The following is a 21,148-nucleotide window of genomic DNA, read 5'->3' as shown; positions in this document are numbered from 1 at the left end:
TCAACCAAAAGGAGGCATGACTGTGCAGTCCTGGTACACAAACAGTGCTGTAACAATATTGCTTCCAACTGACCAGTCCTGTATTTTGTATGCTGGAGTTTTAGGAAAGTCAAACTCTAATAATAATAATAACAAATAAAACTTGCACATCCAGGTACCTTGAGCTTTTAATGACTGATCCATGTCCTACAAGTGGCAAAGTGTAAGTATGGGATTTGGGGATAAGAATGAGATTAAAATTTATACCATTTCATGTTGCTTCGATTTGCCAAAAGCCCCACTCCAACCACTAATCACCACCAAAAAAAGGGATAATTTAAATCCTTCAAATATCAATTTGAACCAGCTTACCAGCTGAGATTTAATTTGTCTGTTGTGTGTTGTGAATTAAGTTGTGTTGCTAAAAGCAGTCTTCTGATTTGCTATCTTAACCCCTTGATGAGATCATCCTGCTCTACTATTTAATGACATTCAAACAATTTGAATGAATGAAAATTAATTAGAATGGATATGATACTGAGGTTATGTATATTATGGTGTAGCAGTGATATGAATCAGGTGCAAGAGACTGAAGAAAAGATGGAATAGCTTGCACTAATGGGAGATGGACTTACCATTCTGTACGGTAATGTGAATGAAAGAGTTTCCAGACACCTACCATAGTCAGACAACAGTCATTCTTGGGTAAAGTGAAACCACTGTAGGTTACAAGTTGAATGAAGAGACAAAAATAGCCATTTCTCCAATGTGCAGAATTAACTCCAAGCAAAAAGCCTCATTCTGCTTCCACCACCCTCATAGGTAACGGGTTCTACATCATTAGCACACAATCATAAAAATGTTATCCCTCACATACTCCTGTGGATTCTGGGCAATCCAAGATGGCGGACGGGAAAAGAAATTGATTTTAAGAGCTGCTCCTTTATTGAGGTATTTTAGGTGTTGGAGCTGATTATCGTTTTATAAGCTGTTGCATTCTTTTGGAAATTTGGGGGAAAAGATCAAAACAACAACACTTTAAAAATGAGAGACAAAGGCAGAAATCACATGATCAGTGTGTGTGTGTGTGAGAGAGAGAAACCTACACCGCTGTCTGACAGCAGTGAATCTGCCTTTCTATATGAAGAAAAATTAACAAAACAGCGAAATTCACAGCTGACCTTGGATGAACCTGTGTGGGAGAGCTTACAACACAGGAGCAGAGAAGTGTTTGGTTTTTAAATGTCGCTTTGCTGTCTTTAATAGTGAGCAGAGTGTGTTCTTTTTATTGAGATCCCTCTCTTGATTAAAATAGAGAGGAGAGAGATCAGTCTGAGACTGGTACAGTTGGGAAAAGGAACAAGTCAAACAGTCAGGGCAGACAGGAACAGAGTGTGAGGTAGGACTGATAAATTAAACTGTATTTATTTCGATGCAAGAGGCCTAACAGGGAAGGCAGCTGAACTCAGGTCATGGTCAGAAACATGGGACTGTGATATCATAGCAATTACAGAGACATGGCTCAGGGTAGGGCACAAATACTTTATAAAGGAAGAATAGAAAGGTGGGGGGGCGCAAAAGAGGAGGGGGAGTGGCATTTTTGATAAGAGATAACATTACAGATGTACTTAAGGTGGATATTCCTGGTAATACATCCAGGGAAGTTAGGTGGAACTGAGAAATAAGAAAGGGATGATCACCTTATTGGGATTGTACTTACTATAGACCCCACAATATTCAGCGAGAAATTGAAAAACATACTTGTAAGGCGGTCTCAGTTATCTTTAAGAATAATAGGGGATTTTAACTTTCCGAATATAGACTGAGACTGCCGTGGTGTTAAGTGTTTAGATGGAGAGAAATGCAAGCATGTACAGAAACGTTTCCGATTCAGTATGTGGATGTACCTACTACAGAACGTGCAAAACCTGACCTACTCTTGGGAAATAAAGCAGGGTAGGTAATTGAGGTGTCAGTGGTGGAGCCCTTTGGGGCCAGCAACCATAATTCAATTAGTTTTAAAATAGTGATGGAAAAAGATAGACAGGACATAAAAGTTCACATTCTAAATTGGAGGAAGCCCTATTTTGATAGTGTCAGGCAAGAACTTTGAAAAGTGGGGATGGGGGTGAGAGTGGATGTTTGCGGGTAAAGGAATGTCTGGAAAATGAGAAGCCTTCAAAAATGAATAATGAGAGTCCAGAGACAGTATGCCCCTTAGAGCGATAGGGAATTCTGGATGACTAGAGAAATTGAAGTTTTGGTTAAGAAAAAGAAGGAAACGTATGTCAAGTAGATAGCAGAGATTGAGTGAATCCTTAGAGTATAAAGGCAGTTGGAGTATACTTAAGAAGGAAATCAGGAGGGCAAAGGGACATAATTTTGGCGAATAGGGTTAAGGAAAATCAAAAGGATAATTAGGGAGAGAATAGGACCCCTCAAAGACCAGCAAGGTATCCTATGTATGGAACTGTAGGAGATGGGGGAGATACTAAATGACTATTTTGCATCAGTGTTTGCTGTGGAACAGGACATGGAAGATACAGAATGTGGGGAAATAGATGGTGACATCTTGAAAAATGTCCATATTATAGAGGTAGTGGTGCTGGATGTCTTAAAACACACAAAAGTAGATAAATCCCCAGGACTTGATCAGGTGTACTCTAGAACTCTGGGACGCTAGGGAAGTGATTGCTGGGCCCCTTGCTGAGATATTTGTATCATCAATAGTCACAGGTGCGGTGCCAGAAGACTTGGAGGTTGGCTAATGTGGTGCCACTATTGAAGGAAGGTGGTAAGGAAAAGCCAGGGAACTATAGACTGGTGAGCCTGACATTGATTGTGGGCAAGTTATTGGAGGGAATCCTGTGGGACATGATGTACATATATTCGGAAAGGCAAGAACTGATTAGGAATACAATAGTCAACATGGCTTTGTGCATGGGAAATCATGTCTCACTAACTTGATTGGGTTTCTTTTGAAGAAGTAGTGAAGAGGATTGATGAGGGCAGAGCAGTGGACATGATCTATATGGACTTCAGTAAGGCATTCGACAAGGTTCCTCATGGGCCACTGGTTAGCAAGTTAGATCTCTCAGAATACAGGGAGTACTAGCCATTTGGATACAGAATTGCCTCAAAGGTAGAAGATAGAGGATGGTGGTGGAGGATTAGCTTTTCACACTGGAGGCCTATGATCAGTGGTGTGCCACAAGGATCGGTGCTGTGTCCACTGCTTTTCTTCATTGATAAATGATTTGAATGTGAATAGGAGGTATGGTTAGTACGTCTGCAGATGACAGCAAAATTGAAGGTATAGTGGATAGCAAAGAAGATTAACTCAGAGTGCAATGAAATTTTGATCAGATGGGCCAATAGGTCGAGAAATGGCACATGGAGTTTAATTTAGATAAATGTAAGGTGTTGCATTTTGGAAAGGCAAATCAGGGCAGGACTTATGCTCTTAGTGATAAGGTCCTGGGGAGACCTTGGAGTGCAGGTTCATAATTCCTTCAAAGGTGATTCGCAGGTAGATAGGAAAGTGAAGAGGGTGTCTTGTATGTTTTCCATTATTGGTCAGAACATTGAGTATAGGAGTTGGGATATCATGCTGTGGCAGCACAGGACATTGGTTAGGCCACTTCTGGAATATTGTGTGCAATTCTGGTCTCCCTCTTATCGGAAGGATATTGTAAAACTTGAAAGGATTCAGAATAGATTTACAAGCATGTTACCAGCACTGGAGGATTTGAGCTATAAGGAGTGGCTGAATAGTCTGAGGCTGTTTTCCCTGGAGCGTCGGAGGCTGAGGGTGACCTTATAGAGGTTGATAAAATCATAAAGGGCATGAACAGGGTAAATAGACTTGGTCTTTTTCCTGGGTTGGGGGAGTTTAGAACTAGAGGGCGTAGGTTTAAGATGAGAGGGGAAAGATATGAAAAGGACCTTAGGGGCAACTTTTTCGTGCAAAGAGTGGTGCGTGTATGGAATGAGCTGCCAGAGGAAGTGGGGGAGGCTGGTACAATTACAACTTTTAAAAGGCATCTGGAATGGATACCTGAATAGGAAGTGTTTAGAGAGAGATGGGCCAGGTGCTAACAAATGGGACTAGATTAATTATATAATATCTAATCAGCATGGACGAGTTGGACCCCCGAAGTATCTGTTTCAATGCAGTACATCTTTGTGACTTTGTTTCTCACTCAGCCTTAAATCCTTGCCACCGAGTTCTTGTAGCATCAGTTAAAGGAAATGGGTTTATTTGTTTACTTCATTTAAATATATTATAATCTTGGGTAAATAAATTCCCCCTCAACCTCTGTTGCTCTTTGGGACAGCAATCTTACTTCTTCAATCCAATCAAACTCTTTCATAGCTGGACTGTCCAGTAAATCTCCTCTGCATCTTCTTGAGGAGCCTCGCATCCTTGTTAAAATGTGGTGACCAAAAGTGGATGTAGCAATTTTGTTTTGACTTGATATAGAGAATCAGAAAAACTTCCTTAGATATTGATGAAGACTGAGATCCTATCTGATTGCTCATTACGTGATCTTTCTTTCGATCCTCAAAGATTTACCCAAGTGACTCCCAGGCCCCCCTGTCCTGACACACTTGCGAACAGTTTATCTACTCATGGGGCATGGACCTCTCTAGCTGGCCAGCATTTATTGCCTGTCTCTAGTTCCCTTTTTAGTTATCTTCCACCATTCCTTCTGCCAAAGTATGTCATCTAATACTTTTCTGTTTTAAACTCCATTTTTCACTTGTCCGCCCTTTCTGCTAACGCACGTTGTTGCAGTTAATTTCTTGAGATATCATATGTACATGTGTAATAGTTTATTCATTCACAGGACGTAGTTGTCACTGACTAGGCCAACGTTCATTGCCCATTCCTAATTGCCCAGAGGGCAGTTAAGAGTCAACCACATTGCTGTGGAGTCTGGAGTCACATGTAAGCCAGGCCACATAAGGATGGAAGTTTCCTTTCCGAAAGAGTTCTAGTGAATCAGATGGGATTTTTCCAACAATTGTCAATGGTTTTTAATTTCAGATTTTTTATTAAATTAAAATTTCACCATCTACCAAGATTCAAATCCACGTCACCAGATTGATAGTTGCGTCTCTGGATGAAAATGCTGCTCGGTCATTCTCTCCCTTACAACGATAGTCATGTATAAAAATTGATCTCTGACTCGTGCCCAGAAAATCTCAACTCTTTCTAGTTGCTAACCAATCACTGTCTCTGCTGCAGGCTGATTGTCTTTCTCTATCAGGCTCTACCTCTGTCGTTCTCGCATGTGCTCTCGCGTTCTCTCTCCCTCTTTTTCCCTTCCTCCCTTTCCCTCCTCGTAACTGCTACAGGAATAGAGCAGGAGATCAAGACTGCCTGGATTCTTGTTTAGTGAGCTGATGTGGCCTGAATCAGCCAAGTGGCTCCCTTCTATACTATATATGGTTATAGTAGAGTAGCTCCAATCAATTGGGTATGTCTTTTAAATGAGAGTTAGGCCATTTAGGGAGTATGTCACAAAACACTTCTGGTGTCCAAAGGGTAATGGAATTCTGGGACTTTCACAAAATGCACCTGAGACTTGATTAATCTACAGTTCCAGTACTTAGCAATAGTTCTTTATTAGATAAGGTTTTGAAGGTTTTAAAACCATCGGAGGTGGATGAAGTCAAGAAACTGGTTCAGTGTATCCAAGCAGAGCTGGGTCTAATTTATTTGCAAGTAGCCTTATGCACGTGATCTGAGAGGCATGGCAAAGCGGAGAATTCAATTCACAAGCATGGAATAGTTTTTAACCTTCGTGCAAACATTCTTCAGTAAATGCTGTAAATAATTTTGTAATTAGTAGGATCTTTGTATGCTGCAATGTTGTAAGAGGGGTAAGTTAACTTTGCTAGGAAGTTTTAATCTGTAGTTAAAACTTAAGATATGACAATATTCACAACTCAAAAGCATTGAAATCCGTGAAGTCAGCTTCCCTCTCTATCATTGCATACTAGAATTCATACTTGGTGATATTCTGTTAAGTAGCAGGTGTTCTCTCTGGTCATCTTACCTCCTAATGTTTTCAGCATGTTTAATTTATTTTGCTCCTCATTGACAACCTGGCCTGAAACAAAAGAAAAATACTCTTGAGTATCTGAGGAGGGGATGAGAATGAAAGTGAGGTGATGGTGGTGTAGTGTTAATACCACTGAATTAATAACCCAGCAATCCAGGCTAATGCTGTTGGAACAGGGGCTCAAATCCCACCATGGCAACTGCTGAAATTGAAACAAAATTTGGAATAAAGGAAGCTTGGCTCAGCAATGGTTATGATGAAATAATTTTTGATTGTTGGTTCACTAATATTCTTGCGGGGACAAAATCTGCTGTTCTTACCTGGCCTTGTCTACATTTGTTTCCAAATTCTCAATGTTGGGATTGACTTTTTTTATAGATATTTTTATTAGAAATTTAACATTTTTACAAGTTTACAAAAATAAACAAAACTCTCAAGTACAAACATTGATATACAATTAAATCTTAAATATATAATAGCCAAAATTTAACAAAAGAAAAATACCGAGAAAGAAAATAAACAACTCAACTAACTACTAATCTAACCTACAACTAACCAGAGTGTATATTTAAGTCTCTTACACTATTCAAATAAGAGAAAGAGAAAAAAAAAACCCAAAAAAACCAGATAACATAGAAATTGGGTAGTGAGATACATGCTCGGAATGTGTTAACATCAAATGTGATAAAACCCGTATTCGTGCGGGATTCCTCTCCCAAGGGGCCCCGGACCAGCCAGGTTCGGAATCTCAATTACATAAAAGCCCTTGTTAGGATAGCCGAAATATCTGTATTCATATAATTCAAGAAGGGCTGCCATATTTTATAAAATAATTCGGTCTTTTGGTGCACCATATTTGTAAGGAAGTCAAGGGGAATACATTCCATAATTAATCTGTGCCAATTTGAAAGTCCAGGGAGGCCCTCAGCTGCCCAGTTTACCAAAATATTTTTCCTTGCACAGAAAGAGAGAATAGAAAATAGTCTCTTCCCGTGTATATCCAGGGAGGGAAAGTTCGAAAAGCCCAAAAGGAGAGACACCGGGTCCACTTTAATTTCCGTTCCTAAAATTTCTGTCCGGGTACTTGCTACTTTAGTCCAGTATCTACGGATCTTATGACAGGTCCATAGGCAATGTACAAGAGTGCCCACCTCTATTTTACATTTGGGACACATTGGAGATGCTCCTGCCTTAAATTTTGCCAATCGATCCGGTGCTATATGGGCCCTATGAAGTATCTTCAGCTGGATAGCCTGAGTTCTGTTACAAATGGTGATTCTTCTGGTGTTTTCCCAAATGTCATTCCACGTTTCTATAGAGATTTCTAGTCCCAATTCCTGATCCCATGTTTTAAGCAGATTGTCCATATCTCCCGATACTTCATCATGTAGTAAATGATAAATAGTACTGACGGAAGATACCCCCATTGGTCGTAGTTCTCTACATTCTCTCTCCGATTTATAAAGACTATCTAATAACGTAGTCGTCTTCTGTATATAGTCTCGAATTTGGAAGTATCGATAGAGGTCTCCATTAGGTAATCCAAATTTCTGACGCAGCTGTTCAAAAGACATCAGGACCCCATCTTTAAGTAGGTCCCCTAGACATGAGATACCCCTGGATCTCCAGAGTTTAAAAGTGGCGTCTGTAAACCCCGGTTGGAATTCCCATGCTCCCACTATCGGCGCATATGGGGATGTTTTATGTGAGTTGCCCTCATTTTGCCGCATTATATTCCAAGCTTTAATTGTGTTTAGTATTGTAGGGTTTTTACAGTGATCCGTAATGATTTTCCTCTTGTCTGAAAATAAAAGGTTAATAAGTGGGCATTTTACTTGAGAAGCCTCGATGTCCAGCCAGATTGATTGTGAATCAGACAAGACCCAATCGGCTATGTAACTTAATAGGGAACTTCCCAGATTTTAGGAAATAGCAGTTAAGTCCAATCCTCCCCTTGCCTATGGAAGCTGTAGCTTCTTCAGCTTAATGAAGGGCCGTCTATGATTCCAGATAAAGGAACACAACCAGCCATATAATTTACGTAGTGCCAGCCTCGGCAGCATCACCGAAAGCATTCTCATAGGGTATAGGAGACGGGGCAGGACATTCATTTTAATTAGTGCCAATCTACCCAGCCAGGAAATTGGAAGGTCTCCCCATCGCTGGAGGTCCTGCCTTATCCTCTCCAGTAAATGCGCAAAGTTAGCCTTGTATAACTGACCAAATACTGGGGTAATAAAAATGCCTAAATATAAGAAACCCTCCAGGGACCAACGAAAGGGAAAATGGGATCCGTCCATTAAGTGGGGTATCATAGCAAGGCCACCTATTGGCATAGCCTCCGATTTTGAGAAATTAATTTGATAGCCTGAGAATGAGCTAAATGTACTAATAATTTGGATTAAGCGAGGTACGGACATCAGGATTACTGAGGAATAGAAGAACATCATCTGCATAAAGGGTAATTTTATGTTTACCTGTACCAATCCTCGGGGCTGTTATATTAGGATCAGCCCGTACAGCTTCTGCTCGTGGCTCAATTATTAGCGTAAATAACAATGGCGAGAGAGGACATCCCTGACGGCAGCCCCTAACCACACTGAAGCTATCCAAACCTAATCCATTGGTAACCACAACTGCTTTGGGATCACTATACAATGTTGAGACCCATTTGGTAAACACCTTTCCCACGCCAAACCTTTCCAATGTGTAAAACAAATATGACCATTCAACCCTTTCGAATGCCTGTTCTGCGACTAATGAAACTACCACTCCTGGTATCTTTCCCTGATGGCAGGCTTGAATCATATTCAAAACCCTTCTAATATTATTGGATGATCTACGGCCTTTAATAAACCCCGCCTGATCCTCCTTTATGATATGTGGCAGTACCCTTTCTAGTCTCAATGCTAACGTTTTAGAAAGATTTTTAAATCTACATTTAGCAAGGATATTGGTCTGTATGACGCACAATCTCCTGGATCCTTTCTTTTTTTAAGGATAAGAGAGATATTTGCCTCTTTCAGCGAAGGCGGGAGACAGCCCTGACTGTATGCGTAGTTATACATGTCCATAAGTGGACCAGAGCTAAAAATGTGTTGCTGGAAAACGCAGCAGGTCAGGCAGCATCCAAGGAACAGGAGAATCGACATTTCGGGCATAAGCCCTTCCTCAGGAATGGGAGGAAGAGAGCTTCTTCAAGGAAGGCATCCTTGTAAGAGGATTCGCAGTAGGTTAAAATCTTCGAGCTGAAAGTGAGGACTGCAGATGCTGGAGTTCAGAGCTGAAAATATGTTGCTGGAAAAGCGCAGGAAGAGACCATTCCTAAGGAAGGGCTTATGCCCGAAACGTCGATTCTCCTGTTCCTTGGATGCTGCCTGACCTGCTGCGCTTTTCCAGCAACACATTTTCAGCTCTGATCTCCAGCATCTGCAGTCCTCACTTTCTGCTACCATAAGTGGACCAGCCAATATTCCTGTAAATTCTTTATTGAATTCAGCTTGAAAACCATCTGGGCCAGGTGCCTTACTGCTCTGAAGTTGCCTGATTGCGTCAAGTATTTCTTGGACTGTTAGGGGAGCATTTAAGACCGATACCTGTTCTGGAGTTAGGCCCGGAAAGGTCAAATTTTTAAAAAATGATTGCATCCTCTTCGTCCTGTCATCACAATCCTGCGATTTTATATAAATCAGAATAAAATTTTCTAAAGATTGCGTTAATCTTTTTATGATCATGAGTCAAAATACCCATACTTTCCTTGATAGACGTGATAGTTTGAGGGGCCTTTTTTTTCTTTGCAAGAAATGCTAAGTATCTACCCGGTTTGTCGCGAAATTCATATAACCTTTGTTTTGCAAATAATATTTCCGTCTTAGCCATTTGGGTAAGCGTGGTGTTTAGAGCTGTCCTAAGGGTCGTAATCCTTTGCAATTTAATAATAGAAGGTCTATCAGCGTATGCTGTTTCAGCTGCTTTTAAGCGAGCTTCGAGCAGACGCTGTTGTTATCCCTTTAATTTTTTCTGGGTCGCTGAGTAGGAGATGATCAAACCTCGCGCGTAAGCTTTGATGGTCTCCCACATCATTGATGGGTTGCTAGCCGTACCTAAATTAATTTCTAAAAATGTTTAAAATTCTTGAGAGAAGTACTTTACAAATTTACTATCTTTCATTAGGAAGGGGTCCATACGCCAATGCCGAGGGGATGTCCCGTTGTTCCTCGCATTGGTTTCCATATATACAGCAGCGTGGTCGGAAATTGCTGTACTACCTATTTTACAGGATGATATGGAATTTTAAAAAATCGAGGGGGCAAAAAACATATCAATTCTGGTGTGACATTTATGTGGATTGGAGTAAAAAGAAAAATCTCTGCCCTGTGGATGAAGACATCTCCATACATCTACTAATCCTAATTCTTTGTTCAGATCCACCAATTGTCTAGATCTGGGAGATACTCTTGCAGTACTCTTGGGAATCCTATCTATTTCCCCATCCATAATACAATTAAAGTCTCCCCCTATAATTATATGACGGGCACCAAGAGCCATCAATTTTGAGAAGGCTTCCGTTATAAATTTAAAGGGGTGTGCCGGAGGGCAGTACAAATTTAAAATCCCATATTCCTCTCCATTTATAAGGGCTTTAATCAAAATATATCGTCCAGGTTTGTCTTTTATCTGATTTAGGATTTTGAAAGGGAAATTCTTCCGAACAAGAATAACAACTCCCCTACGTTTTGAGCTAAAAGAAGAAAAAAAGGCCTGATCAAATCCACCCTGTCGTAATTTCAAGTGTTCTTTATCCAACAAGTGTGTCTCCTGTAGGAGAGCTATATCAACTCTTTCTTTCTTAAGATTTGATAATATTTTCTTCCTTTTGAATTACTCCCCTTGACATTCCAGGTGTACCACTTAACCGACTGATCAACCATAATCATCCGGGCAAATCCGAGACCCCTCGGGAGGGGAAACCCTATCCAGAACATCCTGAGCATAGAGCATATAAAATTTACAAAATTAAAGGCTCTCTAATACACTCTCAACAGTATAATAAAAAACTATTTCTAAATAATAAAATAAAGTATTTAAATGGAGATTTTCCCTCTTGTTCCCAGGGCGTGTCACTTCCTTTCCAAAGGTCCATCGTATCCTCTCCCAACCAATGCCCCACCCTTGACCCAGGCACTCCTCAATAGGATGAGGAGAATTCAGATATAATACAAAGCTAGAGTTAACAGTGAGCAACCTACCCCCACCCATACCAACACCTGGATGTATTTGGTAATGTTAATACCATGTATAAACATATATAACTATAAAATTACAACCTCAACAAATAATAATTAAATATAATAATACAAAATAACAAGGGAAAACACACATATATATTATATATATATATATATATATATATATATATATACACATATATATACCCACATACATACATATATATACACATATATATATATACATACCCACATACATACATAGAATAATAAAAAAAAACAACCCAAGGAGGGGAGAAAATCGTTAAATAGAGAACAAATAAATAAATCCCTCTCCCCATCCCCCAAGATAATATTAAACAGTAAGGTAAGAAAAAAGATAAAGGGGGGGGGATATAAACCAGAGTGGGGGGAAGGCAAACCAACATCCATTATCTCTTACAATTTATCTCAGAGAGTCCAAAAATTCCTTAGTCTTTTCCGGCGATCCGAAGTTATACACGGATCCTTCATGGTTAAAGCGTAGCGTCGCTGGGTAACGTAAGGAGTACTGAATATTTAAGTCCCTTAAACACTTCTTCGCCTCATTGAATGCCTTCCTCTTTCGGACCAGAGCTGGGGAAAAGTCCTGGAATAACAGTGGTTAGCACTGTTGCCTCACAGCGCCAGAGACCCGGGTTCAATTCCCGCCTCAGGCGACTGACTGTGTGGAGTTTGCACATTCTCCCCGTGTCTGCGTGGGTTTCCTCTGGGTGCTCCGGTTTCCTCCCACAGTCCAAAGATGTGCAGGTCAGATGAATTGGCCATGCTAAATTGCCCGTAGTGTTAGGTATAGGGGTAAATGTAGGGGTATGGGTGGGTTGCGCTTCGGCGGGTCGGTGTGGACTTGTTGGGCCGAAGGGCCTGTTTCCATACTGTAATGTAATGTAATCTAAACATGATCTTGAATCCTTTATAGATCATGGCTTGGGAATTTTTTCCAAGATTTCTAGAAGCTTCTAGGAGTATCTGCCTCTCCTTATAGCTCTGCAGCTGGAACAGGACCGGGCGGGGTTGCTGGTTCAAGCTGGGCCCGCATATTGCGACCCGGTAGGCCCATTCTACACTTACCTGGCCTGATCCAGCCTCCAGATTTAAAAGCTGTGGCAGCCACTGTTCAAGAAACGCTGCAAGCTGGCCTTCCTCTTTCTGTTCGGGAAGGCCCAGCAAACGAATATTTTTTCGACGACCTCGATTATCGAGGTCATCAGTATGATTCTCTAAGGTCCGGACTCGCTGTTCGAGAGTCCGGACCCGATCCACGGCCGATTGCGCTGTAGTTTCGGAGGTCGCGGCCTTTAGCTCCGCCCCTCCGACTCGGCGCTCGATTTCTTTAATGTCTCGGTCGTGCTTTTGCACCGCGGCTGAGAGTGAGTCCCATCGGCTACGGGATTCTTCAATGAAAGCATCGATCTTCGCATCCAGTTTGGAGATGATTTCCACGAGACTTGCCACCGTAGGTAAGTTCCCCGGGGCGGCTGCGGACGCCTCTGCTGCAGCTGGAGAGGGTGGGGGAGGGGTTCCTGCTTGCTGAGAGCTGTGGGCTCCCTTTCCTTTAGTCATTTTTACTAAAGATTAGATTGTTTAAATTTAATACTAAACAACTAATTAAATTAAACAGCTATTTTAAATGATTTGGTGAGTGTGGTGGGGGTGGGTGACCCACTTTGCCCAAGTCTTGGGAGGAGCACTGTAGACTCAGACTTGCTGGGTCGCCACCATCTTGGATCCCCTGGGATTGACTCTTAAATGCCCTCGGAAATGTTCCAGCAAGCCATTTGGTTCAAGGGTATGATATCAATATGGGGCAGATTAATGGAGAAGCAACTGGACTCCACCAGTTTATTCTGTGCATGTGTGTGCGTTATATAAATGCACACAAATAGTAACGGTGCTATTACACTCCTCTGTCCTTAAATTTGGAGAAGGACCTTGACCTGTCCAGATCTGAAACGGAGAAGACTTTCTCTTTAACTCACTGAACTGTAAAAATAACAATTGCTTTTGTGATGTGCCTCACAAAATGATTGACATAATGAAGATTATTTTTCTTTTGTCAGTATCTGCTGAATATATTATGGAGGAGCAGAAAAGAAATGACAATTAAAGAATCTTAGAGTTTCTGGTCTTTGTGATAAGATATCAGGAATGGGATTTAAACCCACAATCTTTAATTAGTTGCTTGACTTGTCTGTGAGACAGCTCTCCCAATTTTGGCAGTATTCTGGTGATATGAATAGGAAGGGTTTAGAGAGACATGGGACAAATGCTGAGCAAGTGGGACTAGATTAATTGTAGGATATTTGGTCTGCATGGATGAGTTGGACCAAAGGGTCGGTTTCTGTGCTGCATATCTCTCTGTGGCCTGAATATTACACAGTGGTGTTTTGGCAACTATATCAGGAGTGGTGTTTTGACTGCTATAAGAAAGGTTTTCTGATTCTTTTCAGTTTATAGAAGAGTGTTTTGGAACTAATGGAATTATACTTTTGCTGGTGTCTAAAATGTTTGAATTGAATTGCAAGTGGCTAGTTTGGATTATTCTATTTTAAATTTGTTCCTTTTGTAGTAAACCTCCATGTTGCTGTTAAATCAAAATCTGCATCATTGAGTGCTAATGTTTCAGGAGAGATCAATTGAGTCATAATTGTACTTGGCTTGTTTTTAACTGTCATGCCAGGTTCCTAATTGGGATCTGACTTTTTAAATAATAACATCTGGTGAGATCATGACAGGAGGGATTCTTGAAGAGCTTATACTTCTTGGTGCCAGTCAGTGATTGTTTTCAGTGAAATCTTCTATGCTAATGAACAGGATTCAAGAGCAATTTTTATTTGCATAAAAGAAAAATAGTTCAAAAATAGTTCAATAAAATTTGGTGGATTTTAATTCATTCACGGATGTGACCATCACCAGCTAGGACAGCATTTCATTGTCCATCTGTTGGATGAATTGTTCAATAGCTTCAATTGTTTCAAAACTCTTTTGTAAACTAAGATTAGACCCTTGGGAAAATCTGCAAGTCTTCATTTAATGGAGGAGGATACTATTTACTATAATTAATTTTATGCTGAGAGGAATAATTATTTGACATGCAAAAGTACATTTTCTGCAGACACTATAAGACGTTTGTTGTATTCAAAGATATATACTGTGTTAGCATTTAAATAATTTTCTGTCATCATCACAAACCCTAGCAATGCATAATGTTTTTGCCAGGTCCTCTCAGCACCTGCCTCAATCTGCAGGTCTTCTGCAAATCAAATGGATGTTCTGTATAAGAAACAACATGATCAGGCTTTGGAGTAAAGCTTTATTTTGTGTCCTGGTGTAAAATGAAGCATTCCCTACTGCATGGTTCATTAAATTGAAACGTTTATTGATTCAGCCTATTTAAATTTTAAAATAAAGAATTTGTATGTTCTGCTTTTTCTGTCAATACAAGCACAGAGCTGGTGTAGTTTGTTTTGAATCTACAATACTGACCACTTCCATGTTGTTTATACAGTACTCATTCTATTTGTTCAGAGATTTAAAATAGTCCTTTCTAGTTGCAATCAGTTGCAGTCCCTAGTTGAGTCAAATGTGATTTTTTAAAAAAAGCTTTGAATTTGTACAAGCTTCTACAAATTTGTACAAAAGCAAAATAATGTGGATGCTACAAATCTGAACCAAACAGTGTTGGAGAAACTCAGCAGGTCTTGCAGAATCTGTGGAGAGAGAAACAAATTGTTTCACGTCCAGTATGACTCCTGTTCAGAACTGTAAAATAAAATGATATTCAATTAGCATTACCATTTCACAAAGTATTCTGAGTTGCATTTTTAATTCTGTTTCCTATTTGTTACTCGGAACAATTTTATTTTGTAGCAGTACAAATACTCCAATATTGTAAAATCTCTGCACCAGTGAAATTAAGACATTTTGCATTATGCCAATTGTGGGCAGCACAGTGGCAAAGTGGTTAGCATGCTGCCTCACAGCGCCAGAAACCTGGGTTCAATTCCCGCCTCAGGCGACTGACTGTATGCAGTTTGCACATTCTCCCCATGTCTGCCCGATTTCTTCCCACAGTCCAAAGATGTGCAGGTTAGGTGAATTGGCCATGCTAAATTGCCCGTAGTGTTAGGTGAAGAGGTAAATGTAGGGGTATGGGTGGGTTGCGCTTCGGCAGGTCGGTGTGGACTTGTTGGGCTGAAGGGCCTGTTTCCACACTGTAAGTAATCTAATCATACAGCAGTGTGTAACTGCTTTGGCTCAAATTGAAGCAGTTCTGCCTTGAGTGAACATACACTTGTTTTTGAGTGGCTCAGCCATAGTTAGACATCCATTTCTGCTTATTCTGAGATTCTTTGACTTTTGTGTGTTCAAGGCAAGTTGGTAAGAAAAAACACAAACCTGAACGAGGGTGGTGGTTGAGGATTGCTTTCTGGACTGGAGGCCTGTGACCAACGATGTTCCACAGGGATCAGTGTTGGGTTCACTGTCGTTTGTCATTTATATAAATGATTTGAATGAGAATATAAGAAGTATGGTTAATATGTTTGCAGATGACGCCAAAATTATTGATATAGTGGACAGTGATGAAGGTTATCGTAAGGGGAACTTGATCACTGGGCCGAGGGGTAGCAGATGGAGTTTAATTTCAATAAATGCAAGGTGTTGTACTTTGGTAGGACAAACAAAACATGGCTTACACAGTTAATGCTAGGACCCTGGGGAGTGTTGTGGAACAGAGAATCTTTTGCCTTCAGTACATACTGCATCGCAGGTAGACATTGGTAAAGAAGGCATTTGATAAGCTTGCCTTCATTGCTCAGACCATTCAGTACAGGAGTTGGGATGTCATGTTGCAGTTGTGCAGAATGTTGGTGAGACTACATTTGGAGGGATATGGGCCAACCACAGGAAAATGGGACTAGTTTAATTTGGGGAAAGTTGGTCAGCATGAAGGAGTTGGACCGAATGGTCTGTTTCTGTGCTGTATAGCTATGACCCTTTAAGTTACAAAGGTTATCTTAGAATTTTTATTTATTCATGGGATTTGCACCACAAGAGGGCCCACCAAATTTTCTTTTCGTCTAATAGGCCACTCGTAGAACAATTTTATGGTATTAATGAAATGCCAATTGTTTACTGTGGTTGTTCAGAGCACAATGCTGGTGGTAGGTATCTAAGGTGGTAGAGGCTACAAGATTTGTATAATTCCCCCACCCAAAACCTCCCAATTTGAAAAGCAACAGTTCAGCATTTGGTGACCATGCAGTTAAATGCTTTTTATATATACTCTCAGCTGGGGAATCTTTCTTCATTTAAAAATTTCAGTTTGCATCTTTCTGAATGGATGCATGACCAGTATGTTTCTGGTTGTAAATATGACACAAACTGCATTGTATCTTGCATTCTTGTATCCCCAGTTTTCATATCCTGTTTGTCAAGTCGATGGCCATACAAGATGTTAATTGGAAAGTTATTTATCTGATATAAACTCATCTAATGTTTCTGTAACTAGACTCCAGAGATCATCTGTCTGACTGTGGGTATACAATTCTGTAGGTGCAGTGAAATCTAAGTCTTATGTCTGAAGCTACAGAGTGTAGAGGATGCGAAGGTATATTCAGGTACCGAGAGCTGAGCCTGAACAAGTCTACAGGTTTAACACTGGGTGGGAACCAAGACCCTTGCTCTCCTGTGGTAAGTTAGAACAATGTACCTTTATATTTATACAGTAGTTTATCTAGATTTATATAATAAAACCATATTTCTATGGGAGATGCAATTGTTTGATATTTGAAAAATAGGATGCTAGCACATTCTTTCGCAACAATCTCTTTCTTTTAAAAAAGCTATGAACTGATTTGTACGAGACATATTTATACAAGTCTGTTACATACAAATCTTTTAAACCATTGGACTAAAATATTTTAAGTATACCTTAAATGACAGTGTGGAATTTCTGCAAACTTGATCTCCCATGTAACTTTGGAAAAGCCAGAGAAAATTGTTGTTTGTACCGTTTGTTGTATTCTGCTGATGTTTCACTGAAGTTATGATAGATTTTCAGAAAATCTAATGAAAATTGTGTTGAGGAAATGTGTTGCAGTAAATATTGCATTGTGAATTCTTAAAGCCAACTTTGTACTTAATATTTCCCTAGTTTTGCAGCATATTTATATCTCCGGAACATACAATGTTTCCCACTGGACCCTTGTTGATATCTATTATATCATAATATCATAGATTTCTATGAAGTTTGCGTTTAGTTTTTTGCTGGAGGAAGATACCCCAACTAGTTCATCCTTTCCTGCTAGTTATAATCTTTATGTCTCACAGAATTCTAGTAAAACTTTTTTTATACATACTCCAGTGACTCTAACTGGAGATCAGAAAGTTCACAATATTTCGAGTGTGCTCGAACCAAGATTCCCTGTGGGTTTGGCATAACTTCTGTTGTTCTCAATTCTATCTAGGGGTAATGCCCAGTGTTTTGTTTAAATGCCTTTATTGATCTGCGTCGTTACTTTCCACATATTGTTTGTTTGTACATTCAGGTTCTCCTGTCCTTTTAATTCATTATTTTCCAAGGAGTGTGTGGATTCCTTTATCTTTCAACTAAACTGTACAATTTCACTGTTACCTATGTTGAAGTACTTTTGCCAATTACATATCCATTTGGCCAGTTAATTAATGTCTATCCGTAATTTATTGTAGTCCTCCTCTGCATTGCTATGCAATTTGGTGTCCTATGCTAGTTTTGAAATGGTAATTCAGATTAATAAGATCCAAATGTTCATGTGAATTGTCAATAAGTTTTCTTTTCTGCATTGATCCTTGATCTTTCTCATCTTTTTCCTAGTTCCTTAACAATTCCTCCATTGTAGTTTATAGTTAATTTGCTGGTCCATTCTACTTGCCCATGACCTCAAAAGTTCTGACTTTGGTCTTGAGGCTACAATCATTAATGAAAGTTGTTTTTGGGAGCTCTAACATGCCTAACATAATATATTAATGAAGGGCCTGAAACGTTGGTTTTCCTGCTCCTCAGATGCTGCCTGACCTGCTGTGCTTTTCCAGCATCACACTCTCAACTCTAATCTCCAGCATCTGCAGTCCTCACTTTCACCATGTTAATTACCCTTGTATGCCCTTTGTTTATCTACTTCAAAGAATTCAACATTAGTCAAGCATGATTTCCCTTTTGAAAAAATGAGATAACTACTCTCATTCTTAGTTTCTAGTTCAATTTTTCTTGTATTTTCATGTAAGGCTATCTCTTCCCTAATGTTTAATATGTTGTCCGCCAAGTTTATACTTTCTAATCAACCTTTTCAGAGGTGTTATAGCACACCTGTGGAGCAGGTCAGCCTTGAACCCGAGTCTCCTAGACTAGAGCTAGCGACATTACCACTGCCACAAGAGCCCTTTCCAAGGCGAAGGTCTTAACTTATTTCCTAATCAACCTGCTCAGTTATTAAAAACTTCTGAAATGTGGGGATCTTGAACCCAGGCCTCATGGCACAAAGGTAGGGATTCCAACACTGCGCCACAAAAGCCTTCGAGGGATAGTGTTTATTCTTTTAAGGTTAAATAGTGTATTAATAAAGTCCTATCTATTCTAAATATCTTGTATTTTATTCTAATGTCAACTCCATCATTTTGGTCTCCCTCGTAAATGGTGATGCAAAATATTGATTGATATGTTTGCCATTTTGCTGTTTTGAATTGTAAATTTATCACATCTATTTTTTAGATGTCATATTCCTAACCTTTTTAATATTTGTCCATGTAGAATACCATTTGCATATTCCATGTTCGGCTGTTATTGGAGTTTATGTTTGTCTTACTAATTGTTTTCAATCTCTTGCCTTAGCTTTTTGTATTCCCTTTTGCTACCTTTTCCTTTTGTTGCCTTTTGTATTTATTTATTATATACCTTCCCTTCAGCTTCAAGTTTGCACTTTTGATTTCTTTAAATATCCATAGTGTAGCCTTACTGGCTAGTTTGCAGGGTACTTTTTCCTCTTGGATATTCTTGACATTTAAACTACATATTTCCCACTGCTGATCTATTTCTTTTGAATAAAATATTTTGGTTTACTTTCTTTGCATTCAGATCCAGCCCTCTTTACCAGCTTTTTTTTTTCTAATTGCGTTGCTCTTTATCTTGTACTCTTTGCAATCTTAACTTCATGTTGTGATCACTTCTGAGGACTGCCCCCGTGTATCTCATAACCGTCCTAGTTCATTTTCCATTACTAGATCCTACAATGCTCCCTCTTTTTACATGAATGGTAAGTAAGGAAAAAGTATCAAATTTAGTCTTTTTGTAGATTTTTGTCCTGTTCAAATGGCTACTATATTTAATTTTTGACGATGGATAGTTAGTTGAGGCATTTGCAAGCTAACAATAATTACTTCGAAAAGTAATTCTCAACTATAACACCGTTATGGTTGAGTGTGTTATTTTTGTTGTAGCAATAGAATGTAGTGCCTTTGATTTAGTGCACCAAGGAAGATGCCTTGTATCTGTGTCTTTATTTGTGTATGTCTTGACATGTCTTGCTGTGGGTGTTATTCTCATATCTATTACAGGAAAATGCACACCTAATGCATTATAGATTTAACAGCTTTCACCCAATAGACGACTGAATAATAATGCATGATGAATTTATGGTTTCTGTTTATTATTGTATGTTTATTGTAGTTAGTTCCACCAGTAAGGAATTTATTACTGGGTAGTCGAGTGCTTAAGTTGTGTTTCCATACAATTTAACAGTTGAATGCATATATAAACTTACATAACAGTCTACTTTTAGCACATTTATTTATTCAACTCTCTCTTGTGTAATCATATCACTTAAATTGTATTCATTCACCATGTGTCTTCATCCTGCTTTGAAGTCGCTTTCATGATCATTTTCAGCTAGATCAGAACAATCTGAGATGCTGCTGATTAACACACAATTTCCTCGGGATTATCTGTTTTTATTCCTTTTTTTTGGTTTACTGTAATGCAGTAGTAAATGAGAAAGGATGAAGGGATGAAAGAGACATATGAATGATAACATTTGAGCTGCAAGGCAGTTGTGGTTGCTAATGAATGGTGAAAAATATTGTTTCTCTTCCTGTGACTATCCTCATCGATCTCCCCCCGCACCCCCCACCCCTAACAAAAATGCAAAAATGGAGGGAATGTGGGGATTTTAATTTTCTCATAATTCTGCTATGTTAATATACTCCAGTATAAAGATATGGTCCTAAGGGCAACTGGTTCAGTTTATTTGCTCTTCCATTTTAATTTTGTAAAAAATTGCTCATTTGGTCTATGCATTTTTTTTGACACTGAATTTAGTTTGTGAATTAGGAATATGAAATGGATGGTAGAAACCTATTTTTAATATTAAGAAAAGCTTCTGCTACAATGTGGTGAGCTGTAGGTGGTTGTTGTCTGTCTGTCTTTCAGCAATTCTGGAAGATAAAAACACATCTCAGCCATACTTTCAGCTTTATCAATGTCAAATTCATTAACCACCTTTAAATGGTTTGCTGGCTTAGCCTATATGCTTTAATAATGAAAATCATCCATAACTGAATCGGTAAGTGTTAAAGAATTTTACTAATGCACTCAGTGTAATTTGCAATTTCATTTGTCTGATTTCTCCATTTAAAGCAGGATTTTGATAAGTATTCTGGAAAAAGAAGTTTATTGCTATTCTGCAGAATGTCTATAAAGATTGTTCCAAACCTTTTATATGGTTTATTTAAATATTTACCCTCTGTAGTCCTTCCATTATTGAGCTCCAATTATTCTAGAACACATGATTAAGATAT

The 21,148-nt window shown here is 39.3% G+C and overlaps 1 protein-coding gene across 4 annotated transcripts in view; it reads left to right on the top strand.

Annotated features, from left to right (window-relative positions):
• Positions 1–21,148, top strand: part of efr3a (EFR3 homolog A (S. cerevisiae)) — a 176,493-nt gene that overhangs the window by 16,711 nt on the left and 138,634 nt on the right. For 3 of the 4 annotated variants that reach the window (XM_087986459.1, XM_087986458.1, XM_087986457.1), the window contains exon 3: positions 16,874–17,011. The exons of the other annotated variant lie outside the window; for it this stretch is intronic. In XM_087986459.1, the coding sequence (XP_087842585.1) occupies positions 16,921–17,011 (91 nt within the window). In that variant the 5' untranslated portion in view covers positions 16,874–16,920. The remainder of the gene's footprint in view (positions 1–16,873; positions 17,012–21,148) is intronic. 4 annotated transcript variants of the gene reach the window in all.

Source organism: Chiloscyllium plagiosum, unplaced genomic scaffold, assembly GCF_037043375.1.
Source record: "Chiloscyllium plagiosum isolate Xiang-an unplaced genomic scaffold, Cpla_swu_hap1 HiC_scaffold_4, whole genome shotgun sequence".
Lineage (NCBI taxonomy): Eukaryota > Metazoa > Chordata > Chondrichthyes > Orectolobiformes > Hemiscylliidae > Chiloscyllium > Chiloscyllium plagiosum.
The sequence above is the reverse complement of the archived record's forward strand: the minus strand, read 5'-3'. Positions and strand labels throughout refer to the sequence as shown.